This window comes from Protopterus annectens, chromosome 10.part0 (genome assembly GCF_019279795.1).
Source record: "Protopterus annectens isolate FY-2018-M chromosome 10.part0, PAN1.0, whole genome shotgun sequence".
NCBI lineage: Eukaryota > Metazoa > Chordata > Ceratodontiformes > Protopteridae > Protopterus > Protopterus annectens.
The window spans coordinates 774,339,219-774,363,962 of record NC_056744.1 but is presented as its reverse complement, the minus strand read 5'-3'; the positions used below and the strand labels follow the sequence as shown (position 1 = coordinate 774,363,962).

Sequence of the window (24,744 nt, the reverse complement as noted above, 5' to 3'; positions counted from 1 at the left end):
ATGACGTCTATTTCTATAATAATTCTTATTCATATAATGTGGCGTGTCAGATGTAAATTATATGAAGCTGCATAAGCTAGCTAATGCACACTATTATTTTAAATAAAGCAGCCTGAATTTACTATCAGAGGTAGATGAACCTGCATCCTCTGAATAATAATAATACACCATATGCTGCTCTAAATAAAACTACCTGAACATGAAATAAGATCGAGACAAAGCAACAAATAACGATTGTCACTACTGTTGTTCCTCACGTATGGTGAGATCCGTCAGGAACAAACAACATTAAAACACCAATATGAGTGTTGCATATAAAAGCTACACTATTTATGTCTTAGTCACCTTTTTATGTGTGGCGCTTGTCATAAAAACCATCAACAAATATGATGCATTTGTATAATAATGATTAAATAATAACCTATGAATTCTTCTAACTGACGTTAGTACCTGTAGGTACTATTTCTATATAATAACAGAATAGTAAAGCTGTTATTTAAAATAGCATTCCATATATTTGGGGAACATTGAAGCAATATATATCCATATTAAAATCAATAATATAGTGTGCCAAAAGCGAAATGACACTGACGCTAATTGCGCAACACAAATCTCATATTATATAAATATTGTGCATAGTAAGAAAGAGATCCATATTCAATAGAACATTGATCATGTCCCACTATAATATTGGATGGTACATAATAAAAAGGAGAAGAAATATATACCATCTAATTAAATGAAAGTCATTCTTGCAACAATATAAAGACTCTATACTATATTTCCAAGCGAGGAACATAGTCATCTTAAATCCTCCATGCTCTAGTTCAATTATTCAAGTATATATTGAGAGCAGGGGGGATAGTCATAGACGACCTCAAAATTATGAATATGTGAAGTAATCCATTTAAATCTAAATTTCCAGCCTATCTCAATAAGACATGTGCTTATAAAGAAGACGGAAAACGTAATTGATCTTAGTTATGAGTGTGACACTAGTAAAAGAATATACATCCTTAAGCATAATTATTAAATATTACCATTTATCATTCATTCAAACATAAACGTAATTTCATTCCTAACACAAAATTAAATATATCTTATCTAACATCTATAATAACTAAGTATAGGACTTCAATAATTGCTTGGTTTAGTGAAGGAGTTCACTCCCTATAAGACGCATAACGGGGCTGAGTAGTCAGCTTCCCGATATAAATCAAATATCTTCCACGGGTGTTTTCATGGCCAGTACAGATAATGTACATTGAAAGTCCCTAATAAATCTGCATGAATAAAAGAAAATATTCCATCAATATTCGATTATACTCAATAAAACAATATGGCAGCATACTATATTTTGTCAAAGCATAAAACTGCTAATTAGAAGCAGCCAAAATATTGAATTCAACACAGTCAGGATATAAAGTCAATAACCTAAGGCGAGTCATAACATCAAAGCACAATACTTGAGTAAAAATTGGACATTAGGTAAGCACAAAGTAACCCTTAAACCATTTGCATATAAGTGTGTAAATAAAGATATAAAAAATATATGATATGAAACTGGACCTAGTGCTGTGATACTAACTTAACTCCAGTGTCATTTATATAAAATTAACAAAAACTAATTTAGCACGCATGCTTAATAGTGCAATGTCAAAAGACATTTGTCAAGATATTTACATCACCAAGATATAGTCATACGATCAGCTATGCTACACACTGAGATGTTCCTATAAGTCCAGATACACTGCAAATGGAAAAATGATGTTGTATCTGTTATAGGGTCATTAAAATACTATAAGGTCTTAAAACGACCCTAATAGAGCAGGGCGTATATTAATGGTAGTGTTAAGCCCTGGGGGTATATGCGCTTTTAGCCTTAGAATCCATTTGAGCTCGAACATTTCAACGGTGCCTGTGTGATCTCCCTCTCTCCTATTCTGATTAATAACTTGTAATACCTGAAAGGTAAACCTATGTCCAGGGCTCTCATTGCAATGTATGGCTAATGCACTAGTTAAGTTGCCCTTTCTAATATTGTAGACATGATTGTAGATTCGATCTCTGAGCCTTCTAGAAGTCATGCCTACATAGTAACTGTCACATTGGTCACATTTTGCGTAATAAATAACATTTTGAGTATTACAAGTTGCATAAAAAGTTGCTCTGAAGTTTATATTAGTACCCGGGACCTTAAGAACCTGATCCTTATTTATGTATACACATATAGAACACCTACCACATGCATACGTGCCCATTTTTATCTGAGTTCGAATATCAATTTGTTTCATCTCATATTTGTCTTTACATAAAAGCCTCTTTAGATTCATGCAGTTACTAAATCTAAAGCTAGGCTTGTTGTCTAGCAATGTATGAAGATATGGCTCAGATAATAGAATTTTCCAGTTCCCTTTTATAATTTTAATGAGCTGTTCAACATCACTGGTGTATTTTATATCATATTTAATTTTACCATTTCTCTCATGGTCATATCTTACTTTCCCTCTTAGGTTACCAGAGGTGATGTTACTTAAAGCAGAATCTATTACTTCATTAATCAAATTCATAGGATATCCTCTATCCATGAAAAAATCCTTCTGTTGCTCAATCAAGCACAGGGCATCTTTTCTATCTGAGCATATTCTTAGTATTCTACTAACCTGTCCTTTAATAATGTTTCGGAAAATATGCCGCGGATGCATACTGTCATAGTGAAGTATACTATTTCTCCAACAGGGCTTGCGATATAAAGTGGTAGCAAGGCAATCTCTGCCATTTTTTATTATAGAAATATCTAAGAAGTTGGCCCTAACTAAGGAATATTCATAGGTGAATGTGAGAAAAGATGTTGTGCTATTCATATAGCCTACAAATTCTTCCAGTTCTTCCACACTACCATTCCATAGTATAATAACGTCATCTACAAAACGCCTGTAGATGACAACTTTATCAAATCTAGGGTCACTAAAGACATTCTCCTTTTCCCATCTATGGACAACCAAGTTGGCATATGCGTTCGCACAGGGAGTGCCCATGGCTACTCCCCATGTTTGCGCATATGTCATGTCATTGAACAAAAAAACATTGTTGTTTAGAACCAAATCTAAAAGACAGCAAATGTTCATGATCTCAGTGCTATCTAAAGTTCTTTGTTCAATTAGATGGAACCTAATAGCATCCAACCCGTAATCTTTGGGGATGCTAGTAAAAAGACTCTTTATGTCCATTGTGACAAGTAATGTGTTGGCATTAAGTTTGTCAGTTACCAGTTTCTGCTTTAAGTCTTCTAATAGGTCATAAGAATTTTTAAGAATAGTTGGAATTTCTTTGGTCATTAAACCCAGCTTGGACTGTATATATAGGGATGCATTCTCGGTGACCCAATGGTCACCCGATACTATGGGTCGTAATGGTGGGGGGTACTCGCCCTTGTGTAATTTCGGCAAGCCTTTTATGACCGGTATGAGAGGTGATTCTACCTTCAAAAAATCATGTAGTATCTTATCTATTGATCTTGTCATAAGCATATCATATAATGTGTCATGTACATGATTGATTATAGATTTAACCTTAGATTTATTTACAGTTTCACATGTTGAAATACCAAAACTATCTCCTTTCACAATTGAAGTCTAAGGTTGATGCTCTGGCAGAAGGTATTGATTGTAAAGAGTTGCAAGATTTAGTGCATGTTTCTGAACAGGTGGGTAAGCATTCTTTGCAATGTGGTTTTGATGCTGTACAGGCCTCGTCTAGGGTGGCTGCCACTGGGTCAGTTCTTCGCAGGCACGCCTGGCTGAGGGATCAAAATTTATCTGAACATGTTAAAACAAGGATTTTAGATGCTCCTTTACAATCTGACGTGTTGTTTGGTCCTCCTGTTGAGGCAGTTTTAAAGAAAATGGAAGACAAGGCTAAGTCTATGCAGACTGTTAAAGATTTTTGCAGGTCCAGCCTCCAAAGTTTAGTAGAAATTGGCCTACTAAGGGGTGGACGTATCCTTCTTATGATTCCCAGTCTAGGGGTAGATCTAGGCGTGGTAGGGTAGAGCTCAGGGCTCTTTCAGGCCTAGAACAGGGAGTTCTCCTGCACAGTCTTCGGTGAGGGCAGGGGTCAGTCCTTTCGTAAACAGACCCAATGACCTACCTTTTCAGCTGCCAGAGCCTTCTCGTCTGGCAGCACCTTTGGGAGGAAGGTTGGCACTTTTCAAAGAAAATTGGAGTTTAATTACCCAAGACAGATGGGTATTGGATATCATACACCACGGTTACAGGTTTTATTTCCATACCTTGCCTCCTTTCAAAGGCATGCCAGACGTTCCTCCTCAACAAAGAATAGAGGCTCACAAGCAAGTTTCTCTGTTACTCCAAATAGGGGCCATACAGCCGGTCCCTATGCCAGAAGTGGGCCTAGGATTTTATTCTCGCCTGTTCCTAGTACCAAAGAAGGGGAACACGTGGAGACCAATTTGGATTTATCTACCCTCAACACTTATCTGGACATTCCCAAGTTCAAAATGTTGACGTTACAGCAGCTTTTACCTCTGCTGGGCAAAGATCATTGGATGGTAACTTTGGATCTCAAGGAGGCTTACCTTCATGTTCCTATCAGACTAAGTTGCAGGAAGTATCTGCGTTTTGAGCTGGGACTTCTCACTATCAGTTCTCTGCATTGCCCTTTGGCTTATCTACTGCGCCCAGAGTGTTCACGAAAGTTCTGGCTCCAGTGATAGCTTTCTTCAGGCTAAAAGGAATACAGATCTATCCTTATTTGGACGACTGCCTGATTCTGGCTCAAGGAAGGGAAGAGCTTCTTCATCATTTGGAATATGTGATAGCAGTGCTAAGATGCCTGGGGTATTCTGTGAGCGAAATAAAGTCCAGTCTAGTACCCTCTCAGGACATGTGCTTTCTGGGTGTGAGACTGAATACAGCATCCCAGATGGCCTTTTAACCCCGGACAAACAAAAGAGTCTATCCCTTTACTTCCATCAGCTATCTCATCAGTCCGGGCTGACTGCAAGGACAGTCCTTCAAGCCTTAGGGTTCATGGCATCTTGTATTCTGGTGCTTCCCAATGCCAAACTGCATATGAGGAAGCTGCAATGGTATCTCAAAAATGTATGGACACAGCACTGCCAGGATCTAGACACTGTCATTCAAATAATACCTTGCATTCAAAAGGAATTTTTGTGGTGGGCTCAGGAATGTCACCTAAACAAGGGACTGTCTGTGACCCAGCCAGAGGCGAGTCAGATTTTAACGACAGATGCCTCAGACAAAGCTTGGGGAGCTCATCTAAATGGAAAGTGGATACAAGACAAGTGGCCTGCCAGACTACAACATCTACATATCAACCTGAAGGAGATGTTAGCAGTCCAGTTTGCATTAATAGCTTTCAAGGATTTACTTCTTCCAGGGCAGGTGTTGATTCTAACAGACAACACAACTGTCATGTGGTACATCAACAAGCAAGGGGGAACGCATTCTTATCCTCTATGCAGGCAAGCAGTGATTTTGTGGGAGACTGCTCTCAGTTTACAGCTCAATCTTCAGGCAAGGTTTCTGCCAGGAGCACAGAACTCCTTAGCAGATGTGTTGAGCAGGCAATTATGGATCCCCACGAGTGGAAATTGGATCCTCATGTATTTCAGAAATTGACAGTGTCATGGGGAACTCCAGACATAGATCTGTTCGCTTCTCCACTAAACCATCAGCTGCCAAAGTTTTGCACAAAAGGTTTCATCCCACAGCTTGGAAAGTGGATGCTCTTTCTTTCAATTGGAGCAATCTTCATGTGTATGCCTTTCCACCTCTGCCTCTCCTCCCAAAGGTACTTCTAAAGGTCAGACAGGACAAGCCAAGGATGATTTTAATAGCTCCAGATTGGCCTCGACAGCACTGGTACCCATTACTGAGAAGTCTGGTACGGAAGCCTCCATGGCCTTTGCCTTCGATTCCACACCTGTTGTCACAGGAGGACAGCCATTTGCTGAATGTCAAACTTCACTCTCTTCACCTAACAGCTTGGCATATTCTGTTTTGAACCATAGAGGGTCTCAACTTCCACAACAAGTTTTGAATGTGATTTTGGAAGCTAGAAGGCCTAGTACAAGGAAAGTGTACGCAGATAAATGGAAGAGATTTTTATTTTGGAGTGCAGCAAAAGATTTTGATGTTTCTGAGCCTAATCTGAGTGTGGCTCTTCAATATCTTACTGAGTTACTGGACAAAGGTTTGTCTTTCTCTTCTATTAAGGTTCATGCTGCAGCAATTTCGGCTCACTATGATTGTGACCCACCATTGTTTTCTCATCCTTTGTTCAAGCAATTTCTTAGAGGGGCAAAGAATATAAGACCCCCACGAAGAGCTCCTACTCCTGCTTGGGATCTCAATTTTGTGTTGGAGAAACTCACTCTACAACCTTTTGAGCCTGCAGCTACTTCTGAGTTGGCATATTTATCATGGAAGACTGCTTTTTTGTTGGCAATTACCTCTGCAAGAAGGGTTTCTGAATTGCAGGCCCTTATGGCGGTTGAGCCTTTCTTAATTTTCCATAAGGATAGTGTATCTTTACATACTAATCCTTCCTTTATGCCTAAAGTGGTTTCTAGTGTGGCTTTAAACCAAACTATTCATTTGCCTACTTTTTATGCAAATCCCCAAAATAAAGGGGAAAAGATTTTGCACACTTTAGATGTACACAGGCAGTTGCGATATTATTTGGACAGAACTAAAGGGTTCAGGCAGTCTCAGCAGTTATTTGTTTCTTTTGCTTTGAGTTCTCAGGGCAAGCCTGTGTCAAAACAAACTATTTCTAAGTGGATTGGGTTTTGCATTGCTTTCTGTTATTCCCATCATGGCAAGGAGATTCCAGCCGGGATTAGGCCTCATTCCACTAGAGCTACTGCCACTGACAGCTTTTTGAGGGGTGGCAACCAAGGATATTTTGGAGGCAGCTACTTGGAGTTCAGTGCATACTTTCTCTAGGCATTATCACCTGCCACTTTACTCTAAATCCAGGGCTGGTTTTGCCACTGCTGTTTTGCAGGGCATTTTGGCAGCTCCTGCTTCCTTATAGTTTGGCCATCCTCCCATACCTCTGCTTTGGGATTCTACCCAAGTGTAAGGACTGCAGCAATGTGAGATGAAGAACATAGTACAGTTTTGTACCTACCATAAATGTAGATGTTCAAAGATCCACATTGCTGCAGTCCAATTTACCCTCCCTCCTTCCCCTCTGTAGTTAGAGGTGGTTGTGTGGGTTGAGTTGTACATATGGTGTATATAGTGTATATTTTGTACATATAATTAGGGCAAGGGTGCTTGGATGTTTGTTTGCTGTCTTTTGGTTTTGACCTTTATTTTTAGGGTCTTCTGACATCTGGGGCAAGAAAAGACTGAGGATATGACGTCGGTCATGCGCATTTGTACCCTGACGTCCTGATGTCAGTCAAATGCGCCTTGACCGACGTCAGCCTTATACTTTGATATTCGGGCCGACCGAGGACAGCGGACTACCCAAGTGTAAGGACTGCAGCAATGTGGATCTTCGAACATCTACATTTATGGTAGGTACAAAACTATACTTTTTTCTGTAAGCTTCAGGTGTTAAAGCATTCCAATAATCAATTTTTAACTATATTATAATTTAAACAGTCAGTATCAGACAATTTAGAAACAGTAGTTACATCTTTACCATGGTGTAAGGGGGTCGGGAACCATGCCCAGAGCCCTTGGTCAACATTATACTGTTTACATACCTTTTCAAACATCTGAATAAAACTATCAAAATTATCACCCTCTGTAAATTGTGGAAGACATTTGCTGACCTTTGTTGCTTCTGGGGTTTGGTTACTCCCTTCCCCGTTACCTCTATGACCCTGGGGAAGAGCCGGCATTTCTTTTTCATGTTGCCTCTGCTTCTCATTTTCTTCAGCCTCCAAACACCGCAGTTTGTCTGCTGATTCTATTTCCAAATGTTTGGCCTCCAATTCATCTCTCAAGTCCAGACAGATTTTTAAGTCTTCTGAGGAAAGGTTGAACTGTCCATTTTCTGAGAGCTGTACATCCCCAAGACCAGTCTGGTTGTCCTCTTGGTTGATGGTTTGTGATGCAGCTGTGGTTTAGACTCCAGTCATTTCTCTTTTGTCAGGTTGACATGCATTAGTCCTTTGGCTTGGCACATCTTAGCCAACTGGCTCCTTGTCAGCTTGCCATAATCCTCTGCTGACATCCTTGCCTGCTCTCCCTGGCTAACTAAACTAACACACAAAAAAATAAATAAAACTATTGTGATATGAAACTCTGATTGTCTACCGTGTGGATACTTGAGAGTACAAACACATTCTTTAGTGACCACTGTTTACAGGATACAGGAGTTCAATATCCATACCACTGAATCCCAGTATGTTGATATCCCAGCACTGACAACCAATATGTGATGACTCACCATTGGACCAGTAATCAAAGAGCCTCAATCTTCACCACTGGCAACAGTAGGGGATGTACACTGGGAGGATGACAGGTAGACGCACAGTATTTCCAGATGCTGCTGTCTGCATCAAGTGCAATTTCCCTTAAGAGCACACAGAGACCACAGTCAGTCCAGGGCTGGCTTCTCCCTCCTTCTCCAGATCCATAGTAAGACTCCCCACTGGCACAGCTATAGAGTACAGATCTCAACTGAGTGACCAAGCCAAGACCTACCAGCACCCTCTCTGTCCAACCAGTGGTTTGTGTCCCTTTCTAAGTAAACCAAAAGAAACGGACTTGCTTGACGAAAGTATAATGGCACAAACCCACCAAAAACGAGTATCCAACTTGAATAGTACTCAGCAAGGGTTTAATAAGAAAATCCACAATGCGTAAAAAAGACAGTTTAAGTTAAGCGCTTTCGTTTGGCTCATGCCAAACTTTTTCAAAAACAGTTTTACATCACTTCCTGTAGTTTAAATAAATTGAGTCAGTGATGTAATCAATTAAATACATTCAAAAAATTAAAGAAATAGCCTGTTTTAAAAGCTTTTAGCGATATAGAACCAATACATAAAATAATACTATAATACTGTAATAAACAATACAAGTACTATCTCAATAGTTGCAGAAAGAGAGATGTAATAAAAAAAAAAAGATGTTGGGCAAGACTAACAGTGGGAGATACATTAGTCAGGGTTAGTACAGGGCCATAGCCAGTGAGTTGTAAGGTATGATTTAAGTTTCTTTTTAAATAGTGAAGTTGAAGAAAGAGATGTAAGTTCACCAGGAAGTAGGTTCCAGCTTTTGCCTACAGTGTTAGTGAAGAGGGATTCTCCTGCTTTATTGTTAGATTTTTTAGTAGAGATGAGTAGTTTGTTTGCAGAGCGGCTTTTGCCTACAGTGTTAGTGAAGAGGGATTCTCCTGCTTTATTGTTAGATTTTTTAGTAGAGATGAGTAGTTTGTTTGCAGAGCGTAGGTTTGTAAGATTTTTATATGGGCAGATTAGACTTTTGAGAATTGGTGTTACTTGGATGATACAGGGTTTTATGGGTAATAGTTGGTGAAGTAGAATATGGTTCTGTAGTTCCAGCCAACCCAGTTGTTTCAGATTTTGGCAGTGGTGGGATCTAACAGGAGAGCCTGTAGCAAATCTGGCAATGTTGTTGTAGGCGATTGACAGGCTTGTTGAGGTTGCTTTTTGATAGATTAGTATATACAGGGGATGCATAAAAGAGTGTTGAGATGAGGTGAGTGTGGGCAATAGAAGTTCTTGCTATGGGAGTAATGAAAGGTTTAATTCTATAGAGGGAGCCAAGTTTTTGGTTAACTGATTTTATTGTGGTGTTAATATGAGTATCAAAGTTAAGGCTGTGGTCAATTGTCACTCCCAAGAGTTTAGTGGTAGTGTCAGGGGATATAACTGTACTATTTTAGATTTAATAGTGAAGTAAAGTGGGAGGACTTGAGTGTGGGAATAAACAGTAGAAGTTTAGTCTTTTTAGGGTTGAGGAGGCAACGCTGTAAAAAACAATCTTCGACAAGTTCAAAGACATTTTGGGTGAAGTTTAATTGTTTTTTATCAGTTTTATTATAAGGATCTTAGCTCCGTGGTGGTCTGATTTGGATATTCTGTTTGCTGAGTTTTTTTCTTGTTTATAAAGGACCTTGAGTGATATGCAGAGGTTTATTTCTATTTCGTTGACTTTTGGCAGTGGTTGCCATAGAGAAGTAGAGTGCAAAGTCCTCATAAAACAGTTCTGTAAAAAAAAAAAAAAAAAAATAGCTAGTTGCATTTCCCTTTGCCATGAAATTGTCACAAATTTTTTGTATTTTATGCCAAACGTTGACATTCTTCTACAGATTGCATCTGCACAGAAGCAACTTGTTAATAATGCACAAATTCGTGAAAGATGCTTACAATTTTTTTTTATTTAATTTTTATCATTTGTTAATTAGATAAGTGAGCTTGACCATGGAACTTTTCAGCCATGACCCAGGCCACAAGGGTAAGGATAAATATAGTAAATGTATATGTCTCTGTCTGTGGACAGTTTAGTGTAACCATTAATCAGCAGCTTTCTTTGTGAGGAGATGGAACCGGACGGAGCATCTGGCGATAACCCAGTCTGACATGCAGATTACTTACAAAGCCCCACACAAACAGTTACTGGAGGTTAGATTTGAACTTCGGCCACTAGATCTAGAGGTAAGACCCAAAGCCCATATTGTAGCTCTGTGAGGCAGAGATCTTACTACTGAGCCACCTTACTACCCCATTAAAACTTCCCTTAGGGAAGAAAATCCGAATCCTGGTACGAGGTGCAGCCCTTGTATTGCTGCCTTCAAGCTAAGGGGAACAGTTCATTCCTTTACCTGTCTGATTTGCAAGCAAGTTCTTACAAGAAGATATATGTGTAAGATTTGGCATGCATGTGAAGTACTTTATATGACTGGATATTTGAGAATGCACTTTTGCAGTAGGATGTCACTTGTCTGCTGTCAAGAGTCACATTTCAATTTGTCTCTTAGGGTCTTCTCGGTTGTGGATTTCCACTTACATCTGCCTACAAGTTTTTGCAGCAGAGCATGTGATGTGGGATGGTAGTTACTGCTGCATTTACTTTATCAGACAAAAACTAGAGAAAAGATAGTAGGAGCCACCTGTTCATTCTTCCACGAGCACTGACTCCAGGAAAAGCGATCCAGGAAAAACTGATTGTTTAAAAATTTACAGAACCTTTCATAGTGTCACACAGAGTCATGCAGTTAAAATAATTTTTTTAAGATGATTATGTGAAATAAGTAGTTAGTGGTTAGTAGCATTTCATATTCACTACTTGCTTTTAGTAATTTTCAGTGGCAGAGTGTTTCCTCTGCATTCCTTTACAGATTTGTTTTATTTGCTGTGGCTTTATCAGCTGTACTAAATTCAGGTTATCACTTTTTACAAAGCTTAACATGTTATGTTTTGTTTTCAGAAAAAGCAAAGAACAAAGGAAATGTCTCAGCTGTTTCACTCATACAATCCATATGAATACAAGGTAGGAAACAATGTGATGATATTTTAATGTAACAGCAATATAGATTAAAATAATGTTCAAGTAAGAGCCAGTCAGCAAAGACATGGCCAAGTTTTGTTTCTCCATTTCTTGTACATTTTGCAAACAAGTAAAGCATCAACATTTGCTGGTGGAAATTAATCTTTCTAAGTGATATTATGAATGCAGTTGCCCAGCTGAGAAATACAACTACCACACTGTGCTGTCCAGGTTATTGTAAGAAGTGTACATAAAGCAATATTCTTGATTTTAAATTTGTGTGAAACTTGCAGAGTTATTGTTATTTTGTGCAACTACTAATCTGTTCAATATGCTGCTATTTTGTTTTCTCCACTTTAAGGAAACTTAAACTTTATTCTTTTTAGTTTTATGGCCAGGTAAAGCTTTCTGTTGCATTGTCTAACCTTTTGAATACAAACTCTTGCCTAGATATTTTTATGATATGACATAAGTATTATAAAGTATCTTGGTGTGACTCCTTTTCTCAGCTTAGATTGCCATGTACTCCTTCTGAATTCTACTTTGAGGTTTCAAATCCATCAGATAAGCTGTGGATTATTTTATACTTCATACGTTTGACTGAAAGGTTATATACTAAGGAGGTACAAATCTGCAATTGGTTTGAAATCAGCACGTTAGGTAGTCCAATCTTACCTTCATTTTTAGATATGGGTTCGGAGCCGATCCTCGGCTCTGACTCAGCCGATTTTCAAGCTCGAAGACTTCTGGTTGGCTCGTGGCTAAGGAGGTATCCCATAGTGCACCAGTGCAATCCCCAGATCTCATTTGCCGCGTGGACGAGTTCGGATGTGCTTCTCTTGGCTCTGGCTAAGTTTTTGCAAATTTCATTATTCTAGTATTTTTTTGCATAGTCATAGACGTTATCTTTATTGTCTTGTGGTTGTTGTGTGACCTTATTAGTGGTAGCCTGTGTACCAGTAGTTGGGCGCAATTGCGCTTTACCTAAATCATTAGTTTTGATGGTTTCGCCTTTTTCCTGTTATTTACAGTTAGGATTTACCTAAATTGCCTTGTGGCCTTGTGTGACTAGTATAGTAGTCTCCTGTATTTCAGTAGTTAGACGCACTTGCGTTTTTTCTTGTCTAGAGAATTAGCTTGGCGAGTTCGCCGTTTTTAATCAGTAGGGGCTCCTATTGATCATTTCCTGTCAAGCGATTATTGTTGACTGGTGGTCTTTAGCGGGGACCCGCTAAAGTCTTAATTTCTTACATTTGTTGATTTGCTACCATTGAGCGTGTGGGCGTGTGTGTGTTGTGCCTTCTTGGTCTGTTTGAATTAGAAGACCTGGTTCTTCACAAGGCTAGGCCCGTTTAACTTAGAGGACCTAGTCCTCGTGTTGCTTCCTCTATATTTTATTTAAAATATTTTCCTGTGTGACTGAATCTGCCTAGTGTTTAGTGGAAAATCTAGTTTTCTATCTTACACCAGGTTAGGCCCGTTTAACTTAGAGGACCTAGTCCTTGTGTAATTCGTGTGCAGGGCTAGGCCCGTTTTAGTTAGAGGACCTAGTCCTCAGTTATTCTCTTTCCCTCTGATTGCTTGTGGGTTGCAATGTCTAAGGATAGCAAGGAGCACAAACCCTGTGGGTTTAAAAAAATGTATGAAGTGCTCCCAGAAAATGTCTTTGACCGATGGCTACAGTAGCTGTGTCTACTGTTTGGGAGCCATCCATTTGCAAGAATCATGTTTGTTCTATCATGCTTTCTCTCCTAGAGTGTTGCAGGAGTGAAAGAATAAAACTGATACTCAGGGGTCTTTTGAAGCCAGCCTTCGAGGAAGCTTTGTCTGGTTCTTCGGCTTCTTCGTGTAAGTCTTCGAAGTCAAGATCTGAATCAAAATCTAAATGTTCAAAAAGCCCTTCTCCGGCACTGGCTAGTGTTTCGGAGCTGCCTGCCAAATTAATAAAACCTGCCTCCTCGACTCCTCAGTTTTCAGAGCCGAAGGAGAGCACTGTGGTTTCAGAGTCGGTCACAGATACTTCGGTGCCGACTGCTGAATCCTTGCAAATAGTTGACTCTGCTTCTCGGAGCCGATCTGTAGAGTCCCTACTGGTCTCTTTGATGGTCAAATCACCAGTGCCTGCTAGGTCAAGATCCCGAACCTTATCTTCCAGGTCTTCCAGGAGTCTTTCAGATGAAAATGTGGAGAGGGTAGTACTGAGACTCCTCAAGTAGTCTGCCCTGCCTAAATTTTTGTTGGCTCCGACCAAATTGGCTTTGGAGCCACTCGAACCAGTCTTGTTTCCATTCGTGATTCTTCCTCCAAGCCATGTTGATTTCTCAGAGCCAGAGTGCTTGTTACCAACGGAGGAACCCTTGGTTCTGGTTCCCCTTGCTGTTGCATTGGAGCTGTGTTCGGCTCCGACACGTTCTGCTCCATCTGTCGTGTCCAGGGACCGAAGCTCTTCTGTCGGCGCCGAGGGGGAGGTTTTGAATCGATCTTCATTGGTTCCGAGCCTTCCTCTTGGTGCATCCGCCAGGGTGAGCTCGGACCCTGCATCTATCTCGGAGCCGATGGCTCTGGCTCTGGCTCTGGCACCGTTCTTTGTCTCTTCAGAGCAGGGACGGTCTTCGGAGCCGGAGAGATCTTCTTTTGAGGTGATGAGGAGTGTGCTGTCACAATCTACAGCCCCTGCCAGTGGTACAAGCACTCTTCCCCCCAGGACTCCCACTTTGGTCTCAGTCCCTACTCTCTCTGGAGACAGCAGAGACCCACAGCCTCAGGAGCCACCGGCTGGTGGCCCCCACTCTTCCGGGGCATCCCCAGAAGGTCCTTTTGAGGAGCCCCCGCAGAAGAGAGTATGCAAGAGAAAACATATTGACTCCCAGGATGAGTTTCTGACATCGGACACTGACCTCGATGAGTCAGAGGGGTCCCCTAAGTCATCCTCTGATGATGTCTCCTTTGTGGACATTCTAGAGATCCTGATGTGGGGCCTGACTGCGTTTCACTGGGGCCAGTTGGGGGGCGCATCTCTTTGTATCCAGAAGACTGGCTAAATATAACCCAAGACAAGTGGGTACAAAGAGTTGTTACCAGAGGCTATGTCATACCCTTTTCCCTTCCACCGTTTGTTCCCAAGAAGATCCCAGATGTTCCACCCAATCACAGGGATCAGGCAACTGTAGAGATCAACAAGTTGCTCTCAAAAAGAGTCATCCAGCCTGTGCCAGCAGACCATATAGGATCCGGAACTTACTCCAGGTTCTTTATAGTCCCAAATGAACCAGAGACTGGAGGCCAATATTGGACCTCAGCAGATTAAACAAATCCGTGAAAAAGGACAAGTTTTGGATGGTAACACTGCAGTCGATATTTCCGTTGTTAGGGAAAGACTATTGGATGTGCTCTCTAGATCTCCAAGATGCCTACTACCATATAAAAATGGACAAGGCATCAAGGAGGTATCTGCGCTTCTGGCTGGGAGTCAGCCATTATCAGTTTCGTGCTCTGCCCTTTGGTCTCACCACAGTCCCCAGGGTGTTCACCAAATGCATGGCAGTAGTGACAGCTCACCTGAGACGTCAGGGATTCCAGGTGTTTCCGTATTTGTACGACTGGCTCCTGACCGCCCCCACCAAGCATCTACTTCTCCAAAACAGGGACATCACCATCCAGCTTTGTGCTCAACTAGGGATCTCCATAAATTGGGAAAAATCTGCATTACTGCCCTTGCAATCTGTGATTTTTATAGGCGCAGAGGTAGACACAGTGGATATGACAGTTCGTCTTCCCGCCGAAAGAGCACAAAACCTCATCTCACAAGTGACTTCTCCCACTTCGGAAGGTCAAAGCAAAGTGGATTCTTCAACTTCTTGGAACGATGGCCTCAACCATTTTGTTAATACCTCTAGCCAGGTTGCATATGAGAATCCTTCAATGGCTCCTGTTCTCCCAGTGGTCGTTCCAATATCTACAGCTGAATCACTCTATTCTGTTGACAGACTCATGCAAAAAGGACCTTCATTGGTGGATAGCCCCCAACAACTTGTTCACGGGAGCTCCCTTTGTCCCTGCCCAACCCGTTGCCACTGTGACCACTGATGCCTCCCAGGTCGGGTGGAGGGAGCATTATCTGGGCAGGACAGTCCACGGCACATGGCAAGAACATGGGGGTCATCTGCATATCAACGTTCTGGAGATGAGAGTGGTGCTTCTGGTGTTGCAAGCACTTCAGGACCTTCTTCCTCCAGGGACGATTGCGATACAATCAGACAACATGTCAGTTGTGTGGTATATCAACAAACAGGGGGTATCAGATCTTACCCACTCTGTCGAGAGGCCATGCGAGTTTGGGAATGGGCGATTTCTTTCCAGTGCTTTCTGGTGGCAACGCACATTCCGGGGACAACCAACGTGATAGCCGACAAGCTGAGCCGGGCAATCCTGCTGCCCCACGAGTGGTATCTGAAATGGGAAATAGTGGAACAGATTTTCCTAAAAAGGTGACAGCCTTGCTGGGACCTTTTTGCCAGTCCAGTCAGTGCCAAGTGCAGAAGTTATTTTTCCCTAATTCCCCCTCCTGGGGAAGCACCCAGAGACGCTCTGGTACACGATTGGCCCACAGGACTTCTCTATGCCTTTCCTCCATTCCCTCTTATCCCCAAAGTGATACAGAAAGCCAACAGACTGAGAAGCAAGTTGATCCTCATTGCTCCTTACTGGCTTTGTCAGGTTTGGTTTCCCTTCCTCGAGCCTCTTTTACTGGACGATCCTTGGATCTTGGACCCAGTCCAGATCTATTGACCCCACATGTCAGGTTCGCTACACCCCTCTCTCCACACCCTCTGATCCAGTTCCATCTCTAGTCAGGCTTAATGTTGTTTCATCATCAGTGTCCCATATTCTTTTATCCTCACACAAACCATCAACCAGAAGGCTGTATGACAGTAAGTGGAAAAGGTTTTCTATTTGGGCACGGAAAATGAAAGTGGATCCTTACACCGCTGCCGTTCCCGTAATTCTGAAATTCGTTTTGGAGCTTTTTCAGCAGGGATCTGCCACAGCCACCATCAAAGTACAATTGGCGGCTATTTCACCTTTTTATTTGGGATCTCCAAATGTTAACCTTATGTTGCATAAGTTATGTAAAACCTTCTTGAGAGGAGCCACCTTGCTGAGATCACCTTTACAGGAACCTGTGGCTTCTTGGGACTTAAATTTTGTGTTGTCCAAAGTAACATTCCCTCCTTTTGAACCATCTCATTCAGCTTCCTTAAAGTACTTGTCTTGGAAGACTGTGTTTTTGGTAGCTGTTACATCAGCCAGATGTGTTTCTGAGCTACGTGCCCTGTCTATTAAGCCACCTTATTTAGTATTTCATAAAGACAGGGTTTCTTTACGTACCAATCCTTCATTTGTTCTTCTGCCACATTGAACCAGTCCATTGAGCTCCCAGTCTTCTTTCCCAATCATAGCAATGCAGCGGAATACTGTTTTCACCAGTTGGATGTTCACAGACAGCTGCATTTCTATTTGCAACAGACCAAAGAATTTCGGAACTCAGACCAGTTGTTTGTTTCCTTTTCTGATTCCAGATTGGGTTTACCAGTTTCTAAGGTGACATTGTCTAACTGGATTTCGAGTTGCATAGCTTTCATCTACAGCTCGGAGGGCAGACCCTTACCCCACAGGATCAAGGCTCACTGTACCACGTCTCTGTCTACCTCTGCAGCCTTCCAAGCCAGGGTAACAATTGATCATATCTGTGCAGCAGCTACGTGGGATACCCCTCACACATTCATTACTCATTATAAGTTGGATTTGGCTTCTAGGGGTAGAGCATCCTTTGGCTCCACGGTGCTCAGGAGTATCTTCCAATGAGCCACCCAAGAATAAGGCGCTAAGGACGCTATCCCATATGTAAAAATGAAGGTGAGATTGGACTACCTAACATAAAGAAGTTATGTACTCACTATAATGTTCCATGTCGGTAGTCCATCTCACCCTTCATTTTTACCAACCCTCCCTCCTGCCCCCATCCTGGATTATCTGGAGGTAATATTATAAATTTCTTGGTTGGCGACCCTTTAGTATTGGTTTGTTGGTTAAGGGTTTCTTTCTATCGCTAGTGAGTAGCAAACAAGATCTGGGGATTGCACTGGTGCACCATGGGATACCTGCTTAGCCACGAGCCAACCAGAAGTCTTCGAGCTTGAAAATCGGCCCATATGTAAAAATGAAGGGTGAGATGGACTGCCAACATGAAACGTTATGGTGAGTACATAACTTTTTTTTTCCTCTTATGGCATGGCTCACTTTGTACTCCCATGAGATCCTTCCCAGTTTGCTAGGCTGTCCTCAAGTATACATTGAAGAGATTTGTAGTCCTGTATTACAAAGACTGAAGGATGTTTATAGAAATCTCTGTCCTCATTCTGTACTTCAAGGATCATTTTCCAGAACTGTATTGTTTCCCATGAAAAGGGTGCTTTCATCATTTTGAAAGACTTGAGACTGTACTGTTAATTTGTACATGGTTTTTCATGCTGTAAATTTTAGTTGCACCATTTTGCTGAATCATCAAGATAATGGAATTTGTTTCCAGAGTTTTGGATGCATTCTTTTCAGTTTGTGATGCATCTTCATCAGAGATAATTCAGGTTAGCTTCATGATGAATTAAACTTTTCAAAGTCATGTAGTTTATTTGTTGCATGATATTTTACCTGGAATAAGTCTTTTATGTATGTCCATACTTGGCTGATGGTTTAAAGACTAATTCTCTACATTACTGAATAGACAGTATTCTTTAAATTAGTCTGTGAACCATCAGCCAGGTGCACCACTAAGTATATTCCTTTTCTTTGACTGTTTAGTGGACTTCTAACAATCTACCATTGTTTCTTTGCATTCTGACTGTATTGGGTTTGTCTTCCATAAAGCTTAGAACAGCTGTTTTCATCTTTAATACAAAACATTTCCTTCGGAAAGTTTGCATGACATAGTTGGAGATGATGGTTATAAAGTAAGTATGTGAAGTTGTTCAATCTCGCCGTTCATTCTTTACTGATGGGTTCGGAGCCGATCCCTTGGTTCCGATACGGCCAATTGCAAAGCTTGAGGTCTTCAAATAGCTCGAGGCCAAGTCCCTATCCCATGATGCACCTGGAATTGCCTCAGATCTAGTTTGCCTCTGCAATAGATTGGAGGTTCTGAATTAGCTTGGGCCAGTAAACTGATTTTTCTCTTTCTTTATTCTGATATTTAGATAGTTGGTATACTTAGTTTACAAAGCTCTTACAGCTTTATAGTGTGTATTTCTGCATTTTAGTCCCTTTCCTTAGAGTGTTATAAAGTATTAAAGTGGCCTCTTGTTTTAGGCCTAGTTTTAAAGTTTTTGCTAGTTATTAGTGTGTGCTTAGTCAGTAACTGTTGTTACATTTTTTGATATAAAAATTATTTAGTGTAGAGTTTTTTCTCTTTAGTGTGTTTAGCCTTCAGTTGTTTTAGGAAAGGCTTAAAGTTTTAATTACTGTTACAGATGTTCTTCGTGTTTCACTGTTGCAGTCATTACATTTGGGTAATCTGCTGGCAGGTTGCCCTCAGTTGGCCTGATTAACCATGTCTTGGGTCCTGCGTCGGTTGCTGTCCCTTCCATGACGTCAGGTCGTCAGGGTTATAAAACATGCAGCTGACGCCATTACATCAGTCTTTCTTGCTGCGCGGTGCCCGAAGCAGAAGCAGTTTGCAAGTGCCGGTCGGCAGACTCCTGAAATTTTCGTTTTCGAGTTTCAGAACCGAAGTCTTCAACTAAAAAGCCAAGTATGCCTTTGGGGAAACTTTTTCTTGCTCCTTACCGATGTCAGTAAAAGTTAATAATTGCATTACTTGTGGGAAGCAAATACCTCATAGGGATTTTCATTTGTACTGTATTCCTTGTCTAGGCCCTGACCACAATATACCTTGCTGTCGGTTTTGTGCTAAATTTAATCAACGCACTATTAAGCGTCGGTATATTTTTGCTTCTAAATATTTTGGCTCACGATTTAATTATCCAGAAATGTCATCGGTTAGCAATCCGACTACCGGAATATCTAAAAAACGCAAAGAAAATGATAGAGGCTGTCGAGGTCCAAAACTGACGACAACACTTCTCCTATACCAGTCGCCAGTTCGCCGGTACTCAGTGAGGTGCTTTCGCAGCCCCTGATACCCGCTACTTCTTATTCGCAGGCCTGTACTGAAACCCATTCAGAGTCCGGTATGCGGCGAGATGCTTCAGTTATGGAACCCGTGGATGTCTCTACCTTAGATGGGTCCGGAGCCGCTGTGCAGCCACCGGCTTCTGAGGGTGTTTTCAGGCCTACAGATTTGTATATTAGACCGACGCCATCTTCAAAACTAAGGCCAAAATCAAAATCTCTGTCTAAAAAAACAGTGCCTGGGCCGCATGTGCAGGCCCCTATGCCTAAAAAACAGATCAAGATGGCTGAAGATTTAATTACTCTGATCAGGGGTAGCCAACCCACCCCTTCTAAGAGACCTAGACAAGTCATTGATTATGAATCTTCTGAACAGGATTCTATTTCTTCTGACGCTTCTAATGAACAGGTTTGTCTATACAAACTTATGGGGACTCTGATGCAGAAGATTCCATTCCTTCTGCTTCTCCCCCTGAGGATTTTTCTTTTGGGGAAACTTTACCTACTTTAAGGGAAAATTTCCACTGGGAAAGTCAGGATTTCTCTGAATTTAAAGAGAGACTTAGGGATTTTCTTCTTCTTCCTCAGCATAGGCCTATGGCTATACCTCCTGTTCTAGACATGGTTGATGATGTTTTACAGAATCTAGTATGGCTCCTGATTCTCTGCTTCCGCCTCCTTGTAAGCCAGACAGATACTATAGGGTTCCTGACTCCCACAAATTCTTTTTCAAAAATCATATTGCAGATCCTGAAACCATTTCTCTGGGTCCCAAGGGCATTAAGGCCTCTAGTGCTAAAAATACTACCCCTTTTGATAGAGATTCCAGGGTGCTGGATAGATGGGGTAAGAAGGTTTACACTTCTGCAACCTTGGCAATCAGGGCTTTAAACTTTCAATTTTATATGCTTAAATATCAACAGCATATCATGGGACTGCTTAAACAGAAAATGATGTTAATTTCTGACTATGTGGAAAATAAAAATTTACAGGATTTATTGCATTCAGCTGAACAAGTTGGAAAACATACTTTGCAATGAGGTTTTGATTCTTTGGAGGCCTCTTGCAGGGCTGCTGTAACTGGGTCTGTGCTAAGAAGGCATGCTTGGCTCAAAGAGCAAACTTTGCCTCATCATGTTAAAGCAAAATTGTTGGATGCTCCTTTACAACAGGACCATCTCTTTGGTAATAAGACTGAAGAAGTTTTAAAAAAGATGAAAGATAAAGCTAAATCTATGCAAACTGTGAAAGATTTCTTACAAGTGCAACCTCCAAGATGTAGTAGGCACTGGCCTACTAAGAAGTGGTCCTTTCCAGTTCCTTCGAGAGCCACTCAAATCAAACCCAGACATTCCAAAGGCTCCAGGTTTCAGTCACAAGGGACTTTTAGAACAAAACAATGGGGTGCCTCCTCCTCCAAATCTGGGAACAAGAAGGCGCCTCCCTATAGTAAGCAGTCTCAATGATTTCCCTTTACACTTATGAAGCACTTACCTTTTGGCCGCCCCTTTGTGGGGGAAACTGGCACTTCATGCAAGAAACTGGCAACTTATAACCCAGGACAAATGGGTTTTAAATATAGTATCCCAGGGATACAGATTTCATTTCCACACATTGCCAAACCCAAATGGATGGCCAGACCTGCCCCCAAATCAGTGGGCAGAGGCCCAGAAACAAGTAATGTCCCTCATGAACATGGGGGCTATTCAACCGGTACCAGAAGAGGAAAAGGGACAAGGTTTCTATTCAGGATTTTTCCTGGTACTCAGAAAAGACAAATCATGGCATCCAATTCTGGACTTATCTACTCTAAACACATTTCTGGACATCCAAAATTCAAGATGCTGACTCTTCAACAGTTACTTCCTATGCTAGGCAAAGATGCTTGGTTGGTAACTCTAGACTTAAAAGAGGCTTACCTGCATATCCCAATCAGGGAATCTTGCAGAAGATACCTCCACTTCAAAGGAGGCTACTTGCATTACCAGTTCTCTGCACTGCCCTTTGGCTCATCTACTGTGCCCAGGGTCTTCACAAAGTGCCTGGCTCCAGTAATTGCATTTTGCAGACAAAGAAATATTCAAATATATCCATATCTGGACGATTGTCTAATTCAGGCAGAAAGCAGAGACATTCTTCTAAAACATCTGGCGTTTGTAAAAAGGGTTCTAACTTGTCTAGGGTACACAATAAATGAAAAGAAATCACAACTGGTACCCTCTCAAAAAATTACATTCCTGGGTGCAAGCTTGAATACAACTGCCCAGATGGCTTACCTTATGCCAGAAAAGCAAATTCATTTGGTAACTTACTTCAACCAGGTGGCCCACAAAAACCCTGCTATCTGTAAGACAAATTCTGCAAGCCTTGAGGTTCATGGCCTCCTGCATTCTTCTAATTCCATATGCAAGACTACATATGAGGAAACTTCAGTGGTACTTAAAAAGTTTATGGAGTCAACAGCGTCACAGCCTGGAAACAATGATTCCTATCATACCTTGCCTGCAACTAGAGTTCCTATGGTGGGCAGAGGCCTGCCACCAAAACAAGGGACTGCCATTCACTCCACCCTCTGCCGCCCAAACTCTAACTACAGACTCATCAGACTGTGCTTGGGGGGGCTCATCTGGCAGGGAAGTGCATTCAGGGCAAATGGAGCCCAAATCAAATGCACCTTCTTATCAATCAAAAAGTGATGCTAGCTGTACAGAATGCACTGACAGCCTTCAAGGACTACCTTCATCCAGGACAATTACTGATAAAGACAGACAATACCACAGTTATGTGGTACATAAACAAGCAAGGGGGTACACACTCCTACCCCCTTTGCAGACTAGCCATGGCACTGTGGAACACGGCCTTGAGCTGTCAAATACAGCTACAAGCTCAATTCCTGCCAGGAAAGCTGAGTACTCTGGCAGACAAACTAAGCAGAAATCTCATGGACCCACACGAATGGAAACTGGAACCACGGATTTTCAACATGTTGACACGCAAATGGGGGAGTCCAGTCATAGATCTTTTTGCCTCACCCCAGAACTACCAATTGGACAAATTCTGCACAAGAACTCATCACAAAAAAGTGTGGAAAGTGGGTGCTCTATCATTCAGCTGGAAAAACCTATCAGTCTATGCTCCCCCCCCCCCTGCCTCTGCTCTCCAAAGTTCTACTAAAAGTCAAACAGGAGAAACCAAAAATGATTTTGATTGCTCCAGACTGGCCTCGCCAACACTGGTACCCACTCCTGTGCAATGTGTCACACCTCTCAGACACCTTTCGTACTATCTCAGCAGAACAACCAAATTCTGCACACTCGGCTCCAAACTTTGAATCTTGCAGCGTGGCTAATCACCTAAATTCACACTTAGCATCCCTCCGCAAACCTGTGATGGATGTCATTTTGGAGGCAAGAAGGCCTAGTACTAGAAAAACTTATGCTGACAAATGGAAAAGATTCTGTGCCTGGAATCAATCACAAGGGATAAGCACAGCAGTGCCCAATATTCCTCAGATTTTACAATATTTAACTAAGATGCTTCACAAGGACCTGCCCTTTTCTTCCATAAAAATCCATGCCTCAGCCATTTCAGCTCATTACAACATAGAGCCTCCCCTCTTCTCTCATCCTCTGCTAAAGCAGTATCTCAGAGAGGCCAAAAACTTAAGACCACCCAGGAGAGCTCCAACCCCTGTCTGGGACCTCAACTTTGTACTGGAAAAACTTACTCTTCCTCCTTTCAAGCCAGCTGCTACTGCAGGCTTAAAATTTCTCTCTTGGAAAACAGCTTTCCTTTTAGCAGTCACTTCAGCTAGAAGGATTTCCAAATTACAGGCTGTTATGGCAGTGGAGCCTTTCATTATTTTTCATGTGGACAGGGTGTCTCTCTGGACCAATCCATCCTTCATGCCTAAGGTGGTATCCAGTGTGTTTCTTAATCAAACCATTAATTTGCCAACTTTCTTTCCCAATCCACAGAACAAGGGGGAGCAGATTCTACATTCATTGGATGTACACAGACAGCTTAGATTTTACTTAAACAGAACAAAATCTCTAAGAAAATCTGATCAACTACTGGTGGCATTTGCTGCAGGGGCAGAGGGAAAGGCTATGTCAAAGCAGACTATTTCCAAATGGATAAGCCATTGTATTAATTTCTACTATATGCGCCATGGTAAAACTATCCCCCAGGGTATCAGATCTCATTCCACTAGGGCTGCATCTACTTCTGCAGCGTTTCTCAGAGGTGTTCCTACCAGAGACATTCTAAAAGCTGCTACCTGGAGCTCAGTTCATGCATTCACCAAACATTACCATTTACCTCTCTTCTCTAAATCTAGAGCTGGCTTTGCCACTGCTGTCCTGCAGGTCCTTACAGCTGATCCTAATGCTGTATAAGGCCTTATAGCTGGTCCTAATGCTGTATAAATCCATCCTCCCAACCATAGCTTTGGGAATCTACCCAAATGTAATGACTGCAACAGTGAAACACGAACAACATAGTACAGTTGTGTATACTTACCATAAATGTAGATGTTCGAGTGTATTCACTGTTGCAGTCCTGGTTACTCTCCCTCCAACCCCCTGTTTTTTCTCTTTCTATACTTATACTTTCCTTTACTATGCTTAAAAGCCTTTTTGATGTATTTGCTTTAGTTTGGAGATATATATTTTTGTGTTTTTAATTACTTAAATATTTGGCTCCCCATTTGCGTGGGCACCTGACATCTGGGGCAAGAAAAACTGATGTAATGGTGTCGGCTGCATGTTTTATATCCCTGACGTCATGGAAGAAGGGACAGCAACTGACGCAGGACCCAAGACTTTGTTAATCAGGCCGACTGAGGGCAACCTGCCAGCAGAGTACCCAAACGTAATGACTGCAACAGTGAATACACTCGAACATCTACATTTATGGTAAGTGTGCACAACTGTACTTTCTTTGTATTAACAGTAATTTGTCTGGATTGGATATTTCATAGGATACTTAGTGTGTTTTCTTAGCAGCTATCTTTCCTTTTTTGCATAGTCTGCTTATATTG

The 24,744-nt window shown here is 41.5% G+C and overlaps 1 protein-coding gene across 1 annotated transcript in view; it reads left to right on the top strand.

The window, feature by feature from the left end:
- The window catches only part of LOC122814201 (threonylcarbamoyladenosine tRNA methylthiotransferase-like), a 2,095,726-nt gene that overhangs the window by 1,333,063 nt on the left and 737,919 nt on the right, over positions 1–24,744 (top strand). Inside the window, exon 6 of the mRNA XM_044086806.1 lies at positions 11,460–11,522. Coding sequence (XP_043942741.1) covers positions 11,460–11,522 — 63 coding nt within the window. The remainder of the gene's footprint in view (positions 1–11,459; positions 11,523–24,744) is intronic.